This window comes from Sorex araneus, chromosome 5 (genome assembly GCF_027595985.1).
Source record: "Sorex araneus isolate mSorAra2 chromosome 5, mSorAra2.pri, whole genome shotgun sequence".
In the NCBI taxonomy this organism is placed as follows: domain Eukaryota; kingdom Metazoa; phylum Chordata; class Mammalia; order Eulipotyphla; family Soricidae; genus Sorex; species Sorex araneus.
The window spans coordinates 38997552-39008769 of record NC_073306.1 but is presented as its reverse complement, the minus strand read 5'-3'; the positions used below and the strand labels follow the sequence as shown (position 1 = coordinate 39008769).

General features: G+C 42.1%; 1 protein-coding gene across 3 annotated transcripts in view; it reads right to left on the bottom strand.

Moving 5' to 3' along the window:
* Positions 1–6813: 6813 nt before the first annotated feature.
* Positions 6814–11218, bottom strand: part of MEAF6 (MYST/Esa1 associated factor 6) — a 31966-nt gene continuing 27561 nt past the window's right edge. The window contains exons 6-9 of one of the 3 annotated variants that reach the window (XR_008630275.1): positions 9785–9814; positions 9622–9679; positions 8970–9003; positions 6814–8338 (exon numbers count right to left, since the gene is read on the bottom strand). Coding sequence is in view for 1 of the 3 variants with exons in the window: in XM_055139865.1 (XP_054995840.1) it covers positions 8330–8338; positions 8970–9003; positions 9785–9814 (73 nt within the window). In the remaining 2 variants the exon portion in view is untranslated. The remainder of the gene's footprint in view (positions 8339–8969; positions 9004–9621; positions 9680–9784; positions 9815–11218) is intronic. The other 2 variants (XR_008630276.1, XM_055139865.1) reach the window with 2 other exon arrangements.

The window sequence follows — 11218 nt, the reverse complement described above, 5'->3', positions numbered from 1 at the left end:
GAGCTGCTGGGAACTGAACCCAGGCCTCCGGCATGCTGAGTAGGGGTTCAGCCCAGTGAGCTCTCTCTCGGGCCCATACATGTGTTTTAAGCCTTTGGTATACACCCTTTTGACCCAACACTCCCATGGCAAAGAATTTATCCAAAACACTTGCCAAAATTGTGTGCCGCACGCTACATGTTTAAAACTAAAAGATGGGAAATAATACTAACACCAGTGAGAAGGCTGATTCGATCAATTTTGGTATATGCATGCAATGGAATGTTAAGCAGCCAACTGAAACAATAACGCAGCTGGCCTCACAGGACATGTTCTATGCTTTAACGCTAGAAGGAAAAAGGGTGCAGCCATGTGTGTGGTAAGCTGGCTCTCGTTATGAACACGTCTGTGGGCACACTGCTCTATGTAAATGCATCTCCTCTGGAAGGAGACACAGGCTACTGTCTGAAAAGAACAGAAGTCCCCTGCGGGTAGAGAAATTACTTATGGGTGAAAATGAGAAGCGAGAGAAGTCTCCAATTAATTCTTGTGCACCCATAGTAAAAACCAGAAGCAGCTATGCCTCCCCTACAGATTATATGTTGCTAGATCATGATAAATACCATTTCTGAAGATCAAAACCATTGACTATGTGGGACTGGAGAGATGGGGCGTTTGCTTTGCCCGCGGCTGACCCACATTCGATACCCAGCACCCCATGTGGTCCTGCAAGCCTGCCAGGAGTGATCCCTCAGTGCAGAGCCAAGAATAAGCCCTGAGCACTGCCAGGTGTGGCCCCCAAGCAAACAAAAACCCAAGAGGGTTTCAGTAACTGCTTGAGGTTTTACCTGAACTTTATTTATAACATATCTACATAAAGTAATGAAGTAATGTTTATGTATGCTATATAACACATTCAGAGCAAGAATCTAAGTATGGCTGAGCCAAAGAGTAAATGTAAATCCAAAATCTGAAACGTTATTCCCACTGTCTCTGAGCCACCCTCCACCCTCCTTTCTCCCTCGGGGACCCCTGTTCTAGAAAAAAGACTCTTAGAGCCAACACAACTATGGCTCATCTCTGCAGCCAAAATTGTGCTCCAGTTTTACAAAGTAAAAATTATTTTAAATCATAGATTATCACTTGTAAAATGTATACATGACCAGACGGCCACAGGAGTGAGACCCCAATTCCTCCTCATTCACTCCAGAGCCCCCATGCACCCACCACCTTCACAAGCTGTGAGAACAGCCTGAGAGAAGTAAATTCACGAAAACCATGAGCCAGTGGCAGGTGTGAGCAGTTGTCACTTTGCAGTAAGGGGTAGAGAAATCAGATGAAAAGCAATAATGAAGGCCAAATGTTTGGAAACATCATACTGTTTTCAAGCTTAGGTCATTTAACACGGAATTCCCTTACCACATGGATCCAAATGCCAAGAAAAGTTATCATTTTTTCCCATATTTTAATCTTTCATAGCCAAAGAGATTGTACTCTTGCCTTGCAATGTCATCGACCTGGTTTCAATACTTGGCATAACATAGGGTCCCCTGAGCCCTGCCAGGAGTAATCCCTGAACACTGCCTGATATGTCTCTCTTGCATGCACCCCCCAAAATTTCCAAGTTTCAATTTTTCTCTTGCTGAGAAACCCAGACCATGGGTCAGTCAGGATAATCTTGGTATATGCATGGCAGCAGGACTCAGTGCTTGGGAAACACGTACCCTGGGCACTTCCTGAGCCACTAAGCCATTAGCCTGATCCCCATCATCCAGTCCCCACACCAAGAATTGGGTTTTGTGACTGAAACCTTGCCTGTGCGCTTGGCTGTCTTCCCCAGGGGCCCCTCGGAGGGGATGGGCTCCAGCTTCCCTCCCCGCCCCAAGCAGCCGAAGACCTCTAGAGCCTAGCCACAGCCATGCTCAAGGGCCCTCTCCACACGTTTGGACGAGCCTCATGCATGAAGGTATCAGCAGAGAACCCAGGTGTGTGGGACCCAGGGCTGAGACCTCCAAGCCAGCTCGGATCAGGACTGGGCCTCCTCTGCCCAGACTTCCTATTTCCCAGTAGCAAGGCAGTCACACCCAGGGACTGCCCCCCCCCCCCCCCCCCCCCCCGGGCTGTGTAATCCCATCAAAGGCCAACATCCAGAGATTTAAAAGCAAGCTCCCAGATATCTTGTAGCCTACTTCTCCCTCTGGGAGAACCTGGCAAACTACCGGGAGTTTCCTGCCCACGTGGGACAGCCTCGCAAGGTCCCCATGGTATATTAATATGTGCCAAAACCAGTAACAAGCTGGGTCTCATTCCCCTGACCCTGAAAGAAACTCCAATGCAGCATCGTTGGGAAGGACGAGTAGAGAGGCTTCTAAAATCTCAGGGCTAGGACGAATGGAGAGGTTACTGAGACCACTCGAGAAATTCAACAATCAACGGGACAATGATGATGATGATGATGATGATGACTGAAACCTCCAGGCTTGCATGGAGTTGAGAACCCTCCCTTCATCTCCCCATGCTTCCAGCTACCTGGTACAAAATGCCTCTGGGCGTCATATAAGCTCAGTAACGGCTATGATTCAGAGACTCACAAATAAATCTCAGAAGAGAGCAATACACTGCAGAGATCCCTCCAGAACTCAAAGTTAAAAATTTAACTCCAGTTCCAGAACCCTATTTAAAATTTTTTAATTCCTGGAGTGTACGGTCTCTTTTGCAGCCATGTAATATCTCACATTTTATGCCACTTATACATCAAGAGTAGTACACTACACTTGATGGGGCGTAAAGTAGAAGGCAACGGATCTTGATTAAAAAAAAAATATATATATATATGTATTAGCATATAAGGCTCAACCTATAACAGTATGTTAGTGATATACAAGGATCTAATAGCTCCAAGGTGAGATACAATTTTCACACCCTTTCCTCTAAGGAAAACTTTTTGGATAATTTTTAGCGGATTATTCAAAATAGGCAATACAAATTACTTAGTATCTGCCTTTGGGGCAGGCTTGGGTGGTGTGGGAAAATTCAAAATAATGGTGGTGGGAAGGTACAATGGTGATGGGATTGGTGTTGAGATATTGAATGTAATGAATTACTGTGAATAACTTTTTTTTTTCTTTTTGGATCATACCCGGTGATGCTCAGGGGTTACTCCTGGCTCTGCACTCAGGAATTACTCCTGGCGGTGCTCGGGGGACCATATGGGATGCTGGGAATCGAACCCGGGTCGGCCGTGTGCAAGGCAAACGCCCTACCCGCCTTGCCATCGCTCCAGCCCCTATTGTGAATAACTTTATAACAATAACATTTTTAAAACTTTTGTTGTTCTGGGGACCACACTTAGCAGTGCTCTGGAGCCACTCCCAGCAGTGCATGTGGGACCATGCAGTGATAAGAGATTAAAGTCAATGGGCTGGAGAGATAGCACAGCGGGTAGGGTGTTTGCCTTGCATGCGGCCCGACCCGGGTTCGATTCCCAGCATCCCATATGGTCCCCTGAGCACCGCCAGGGGTAATTCCTGAGTGCAGAGCCAGGAGTGACCCCTGTGTATCGCCAGGTGTGACCCAAAAAGAAAAAAAAGAAAGAAAAGAGATTAAAGTCAAGATTTCCCCATGCAAAGTATGTACTCTACCTAGCCTGTTGAGTTTTCTCCAGCCCCAGACCTTGAATTTGAAATGATTTCGTTAGCCCCTGGGAAAATATACTTATACACTGAGCAAACACCACTTCTAGGATAAGATAAAATGTAACTACAAGGTGCTAGACTTTTTCCCTCAATGTCTTTATAATTTTTTTTTTTTTTTTGCTTTTTGGGTCACACCCAGCGATGCTCAGGGGTTACTCCTGGCTTTGCACTCAGGAATTACTCCTGGCGGTGCTTGGGGGACCATATGGGATGCCGGGAATCGAACCCAGGTTGGCTGCATGCAAGGCAAACGCCCTACCCGCTGTGCTATCGCTCCGGCCCCTCAATGTCTTTATAATTACCAAAAAGAGAAAGCCAACCTATTCCCATCTCAGAGCTGAGAAGCCAAAGTACAATAAATTCAACTTACCACAATGGCAGAAACTAACTACATGATTGTCTTTGATTTCCCATCCCCTCAACTCTCTGAAAAAGAGGAGAGAGAACACATCATGGGAGTCATCAGTTATCTCAGTTTGATTCACATTCTCCAAACCAATTCTTTTTCAATCCCTAAGAGCTGAAGCAAAATTCTACTCCAACCCAACTAACCTGTCCGGGAAGCAGTACCTCTGCACGGGTCTGGCAGTTCCCAGGCTGCTGGCAGGGGATGCTGAGAAGGGAGCACAGAGGTCATGTTTTAGATGGATGGATGGGTATCACGAGGGCAACTGCCACCCATATGAAAATGTCCCTCCATTCTGGCCTCGTAGTTTTATTGGTCCTCTCTCGCTTTTCTTTTCTTTTTCTGGTTTGTTCTGAGGCCACACCCAGCAATACTCAAGGTCTAATCCTGGCTCTGTCCTTAGGGACCATGCAGAATCAAAGCCAGGGCTCCCCCTTGCAAAGTGTGTGTTCAGTCTTTTGAGCTATCTCTCTGGTCCTGGAGTCTCTGGCCTTCATTTGTTCAGTTCATCAACTACTCAAAATCACTATTTTATCCTCTTTTCCAGTCACTGAGTTTATAACCGGGCTGGAGCAATGGCACAGTGGGTAGGGCATTTGCTTTGCATGCAGTCGAGCTGGGTTCGATTCCTCCATCCCTCTTGGAGAGTCCGGCAAGCTAACGAGAGTATCCCTCCTGCACGGCATAGCCTGGCAAGCTACCCGTGATGTATTCAATATGCCAAAAACAGTGACAAGTCTCACAATGGAGACCTTACTGGTGCCCACTCGAGCAAATAGATGAACAACGGGAGAACTGTGCTACAGAGTTTATAACCAAAGTTATAAATCTCATAAACCAAATCTAGTAGATATTTTTTTCAAACTACAGGGAAACTATAGGTTCAATACAGGGAACCTAAATCATCACCTCTCTGGACTTGAGTATGTCTAGTACCACTGGTCAACACACAGGCAAACTAAGAAATCCCCTAACCAAAGACTCAACTTTATAGAGAAAACAATGGTAAAAGTAAACAGCCTGTCTTAAGATACACCATATTCTTCCTATATAGAGACATGCTTTAAGTATCTTTAAGAATAGGCCTAATATATTTCAAGCAATGTCTAAGTATGAAACAGAAAAAAAATTTTCTTGAAATACTTTAAGGCTTACTATGCACTTTTTTCAGTGTTGAGGAAATTACATATTTTCCACTTTCCCTCCTAAAAAGATAAAGTGGCAAAAGATGATGCAGAATGCTTCTGATTTCCATTGTTGCCACTTTAGTTTTGTCTTTTTAAAAAACAAGTGTTTCCTGGGCTAGAGAGATGGCTCAATGCACAAGCTCTGCAAGAGGCCTGGTTCAATCAATCCCTAGAAATCCCAAAACAAAAACAAAAAAAGAGTCAATTTTTTTTTGGGGGGGGAATGGTTTTTTGGGTCACACCCAGTGATGGTGATGCACAGGGGTTACTCCTGGCTCATGCATTCAGGAATTACTCCTGGCAGTGCTCGGGGGACCATATGGGATGCAGGGAATCCAACCTGGGTCGGCCACGTGCAAGGCAAATGCCCTACCTGCTGTGCTATTGCTCTAGCCCCAAAAGAACCAAATTTTAAAAATCAGAGGTCCAGGAAGATTGATCAGATCAGAGGGTTTGGAGTACATGCCTAGCAGGCAGAGGCTCTGAGTCTGATCCCCAGTACTGCATGGTACACCTAGTACTACCAGTAAGGTCCTAGTGGCTCCCAGCAGCACTCAGCCAAGTATGGACCTGTCCAGCCTGCATAGCCAGGCCAAGTACTGCTAGGAGAGGCCCCTGGACCTTCTGACTGCTGCTTGGGATGGTCCCTTCCCTCAAAACACATCCAACAGTGAGGCAGGAGAGATAAGTCAGCAGGAGAGAGTATATGCCTTAAATGTGAGAGGCCCTAAATTCAAGTCCCTGACAAACACCAAGTGTAGCCCTGATGATCTCTTTCTCTTTGTTTTTGGCTCATACCCAGTGGTGCTCAGGACTTACTACTTGCTCTGCACTCAGGAATCACTCCTGGTGGGGCTTGGGGGACCGTATGGGATGCTGGAGATAGAACCTGGTTGGCTAGGTGCAAGGTTAGCGCTCTTCCTGCTGTACTCTCTCTCTCTAGCCCTTGCCCTGGTGGCTCTGAGAACTGCCACAGTTGTCCTAGTCTCTAGGACCACCAAACTGGAATAGCACCACATTGCCGGGTCCAAGCAACAAACCGTCAGATCTGCACCACGAAGCAGAGTACCGCTGCAGTGACTCCCATCCAGGTCCCTGGGCCTCAATGGGAAGGGGGTCCCCATTAAAATAAACAGGGGCTAGGAGTAGCATGGTGACTTAGAACACAAACATACAATCACAAGATCAGACTCCATGTCCTCATGGACACCAACAGCAGCCCTGGCAGTTCTGCTGGCCTTGATCCCTGGTCCAGTGATTTCTGGCCACTCCAATCAGGTGTGTGTAAGCATGATACAAATGGGTGTGACTCCCGGTGAGCACCCATAGCCAGAAAGTGGCAGGAGTATGCAGTGCAAGCACAGCAACCTGATGTATGGGCTTAGCAAGCACCACAACTGAAATGTGCAGGCACCTTAGCCAGGCATGCATGTGACATAGCCACTGCAACATCACAACAGAAAAAGGGAAGGGGAGGGAGGGAGTAAAATAAATACCCTGACAGTGAAGTTCTGCTATCAAAGATATAGCCAAAGACATCTAAATAGCCAGTCCAAAAAAAAAAAAAGTTTATTTCAGAACAAGAGTGAAAGCTTTGTACATCTGATGAAGATTGTTTTGTTTACAGACACCATCCATATTCAATTCTACCAATATTATCACAAATGGAACATATTTTTCCTAACAAAGATATGGGAATTAAGTAAAAGACTATGATTAAATAGAGTCAAGGAAAGGTGAGGCCTTAAATCTTATCCCTGTTGACTGATTTAACTTACAATACTAGTTTTCTAATACCAGTGATTCTCAATTTGGTTATCAGAACCCCAGGGACTCTTTGAAAGGAAATCCCAGTAATTAGACTATATCCCTGTAAGAGCCTTTGGCGTGAGACCCACATTATCAAAATATGTATTTTTAAACTTCCCAGGTGATTTCAATGTGTAGCAGGTAGAAGCCACTGCTGTAGAGGCAGGAAACAATGATCAACAACACCTTGACCCATCACCCCCCCCAAAGGAAGTGAGACCTGTGGGACAATGTAGTTCTCATTGATCCTATCTTTCATGCCAATCAAGAATTCCACGTATCATCTGCCTGAAGTGCAAATTTTGAGCCTCATAACATGCCTTAGTGATTTTTGAGCAGTATCTAATCAGGCAAGTATCAGCAAGGAGAGAAAAGATGAAAAAAGAAATTTCCATAAGGCATGATATGAATAAATAAGTGGAAAAAAATTTACAGGCTTAAATGTAAAGTATGAGAAGTCAAATCCTATGAAATTTTATTTATACAAAAGAATAAAAATATCAATTTTAAAAGGACTGATTTAAATCTGCTCTTCAGCTTTCCTGTTCCTAGAATATGAAACTGCTTCCAGCTCAGAAAGATTGAAGATAGTCAATTATTAAACAAATACCCATTACCTTCTCCCTGCAAAAACAAAAACAGAAGAGCCAAGTCCCCCATTTTATTTATGGTAAACCGGATGATTTTCAGTTAAGAATATTGGCAACTGCACGAAACAGATTATCAGATATGCCAGCAGGAAGGTATGAGCTGTACAACAGCATTACAAAAAATCCCCAACATACGATGGTAAAAACAACAGTAGAAAAATAATAAAACACAAACAAAATAAGAAAATGCCGGATATTTACAGCCTCACTCTGAAACGTGACCTGTGCTCTATTTTCAGCATAAAACAAAACCAGAGAACATTCTTGATAGGTATCACAGATGAAGTGGGTGCCAGCCAATTTGGGAGGAAACACTCATTTCAAGACGGGAGAAATGCACAGTTTGCAACTTGCTGGGTTTATAACCATGTTGTCCTGCAGTTCTGTTACTAAAAACAACACAAAGTAAATGATCCAGTGTGGTCTTAGAGAAATGACCTGTTTGTCATCACATTTCAGAACACAAACTACTCAGTCACAGGCACTGGGTCTGGGAAAGCAGAGGGGGATGGCCACGCACTCAGGTGAGGAACGTTTATCTCTGTGAGGTTGGAGAAGGAAGCAGGACTCTATAGCCTGGAAGCTTCTGTACTAATCAATCTTCTAGTAATCCTAAAAAGAGAAAAACAAAGTGCCAACTTACTCTTAGCACACTGGTTCGAACCTAAGAAAAGTCATATAAACAATGAGGATCTGAGGACCTTCTGCAGCTAGAGACTATTTTAAACATAATGGACCTTTCACATTTGAAAATGGGATTTTCTTAGTTCTGATGGGACTGACCCATCAATTTTGCCCTTATAAGACTTTCTGATCTCATCAGTGGGGGTGGGGGTGGTGTGGTGGGGGAAGCTAGTATTAATTAATCCTTACTTAATCAATGTGAATTTCACATCAGTGAAAATGAATAACCCCTATCTCTTTCAAAACATATAAAAAGTCATTAAAACCTAAGAAGTAAACTGAATCCAGATGAAGATCCTAGCTGTAAAATTGAAATTGTAGGGCCAAGAAGACAGCTGCAAGAGCTGGAACTCATGTTTTGCATGCCAGATGCTTGGGTTTCATCCCCGGCAACCCAATGAACCCTGAGCACTGTCTGATTCCTTGAACACCTCTGGGTGTGGCCAAAAATACCTAGAGTTTTGACTCTAGAATAAGTATACCCAAGCTCTGAGGGCATTCATCTAATCATTTATAAAATTACCACCAGCCTCTCTCAAATAGTCCAGCTAATACTTACAGCTCGTGGTTTTTTGTTTAACTTCAGATCAATCCTGCGATAAAAAAGATAAAAGATATTTGCATTTCAATTTATAGAAAAGGGTCTAAGAATTAGCTACTGCATAGGGCACAAGCTATAACAAAGACTATATGGTTAAGTAAAATCCAAATTCTTCATTAGACTATGTCATATTTTAGTAGTTTACCCCAATATTATTAAGCAAGTATTTAAAAACATAAGCAGATACTCTTGCCGCAAGGCAAACTTAGATGACTCAAAAAGAAATGTACAATAGTTACAAAAGTCATATATATATTTTAAATTATTTCAAAATTACCCATTAAAGAGATTGGGTTAAGAGGGCATGCTCTATATTAATGTGTTAGCTCTATAACTATATCACTGATAATCACTGAGACACATAGTGATTAAGAACAGCAAAGAGATTAGGAATTTGTATTTCTGAACATGAAGCAAAACAAATAAATTTCAATTTTTAAATCTTTCCAAAGCAAAATATCAAGATCTTAACTATTAATCTCCTTATGAAGCAAAGCCAGAAAATAAATTTAAATATGAATTAAGGTAAAGGTTATCTATTTTAAAAGAAATAAAATGCATAAAAGTAAAGTTTACTTAATTTTGCTTAAGTTATTAAATAAAATGTTACCTCCATCACGTTTTTCTGTTTTTAAAAAAAACTTCCCAGCCTAACCTAATATACATACCTACAATTAAACAGATAAACTATGGGTTAGAAAGATCTCATAAAGGCATATTTGTCTCTACACACTAAACAACACAGCACAAATACTAATTCAAATCAAACTTACTCAAAGTCATAATCAAACATGCCAGACGGGCTGAGGGGCAGCATTTGAAAGGAAGAAAGCAATAGAAATTAATATACTAATTGAATAAATTAGTTTATTAGCCACCCTAGCAAGATTATAGACACAAAATCAGTTTTAAGAATCTTAAGTCATTAAGTTTCAAACATTAAAGCACCAAAGATTTTGTGGTTACAAGAGTCCCTTCCCTCAATGGATTTCATATCAGAAGTAGAGAGGAATACGATAGAAACAGTTATTTCATTAGAAAATGAGATACCTGCAGGTCTTCTATTAGCTGTCAGATTTGGAGTTAGAACTTTTAAAATATTTAATTATAATGAAAATATAACTAGGACATTAGAATAGAGAAAGAAGTGTTTAGTCATACAATGAAAGGTATTTTGAAGACAGTACTACCAACTCAGCAAAATACACTAAAAGGAAAAACATTTTCAAAAAGAAAAAAAATATTTTACACCTTTAATCAAGACATATTCTCTGGAACTATCCAGAGGACATCGTTTTCCTTTTCTATTGCTTTCATTATAGAAGCCAAAAGTCGAATGAATAAACCTCACTGATATATATAGGCTAGTTACAGAACTAAAAATTTGTATGACTCTGCCCCCTGAATTGATGAGGACATCTGACTTGCTTATGGCAGGGCTAAAATGGTTCGACACCAGAGTCACCCATGCCCCTGTTAAAACAAAAGAATGCTGACATCCACAACCATCCAAGTTCAGACATCTGGATGAAAGTAGTAAAGGAAGGAGGCCATTCTGTACCATCACCGCTAACTAATCAATGATCTGGGAAGACCTCCAAAGCAAACAAAAACCGGAGCATAATACTAGCTCCTTAGCTGGTGCCAACAACTTGCTTGTTGTGGAGTAATTAGCAAATAAAATCATTCCTAGCCAATGTTTAAAGAATGAAGCTGAAAGAATCAACATCCCTTCTGCAACAGTTTCACTTAAGTCACTTGGGAAAAAGTGTAGAGCAAGTGCAGAAACCAGGAATTAATAAAAAATTTCTCTTTCAGTCTAATTAACTTTGTTCACAAATTAGACTGTACAACCCATTTAATGAAATGAGAATTTAGTATAGCAAATAAAATTAAAAAGAACAGGGCCAGAGTGATAGTACAGCAAGTAGGGCATTTGCCTTGCATGCAGCCGACCCAGGTTCAATTCCCAGCATCCTATATAGTCATCAAGCACCACCAGGAGTAATTCCTGAGTGCAGAGCCAGGAGTAACCCCTGAGCATTGCCAGATGTGACCCAAAAAACAAAACAGAACAAAAAGAACTGCGATAAATTATTTTACATTTTTCTTCAAAAACACTAGGACTTAATGTTCAGATAGTATACAAAAGATAAGAATTCAGTGGTCTGAACGCTAAAATTATTTGGAAAGTGCTAACTTTCCTG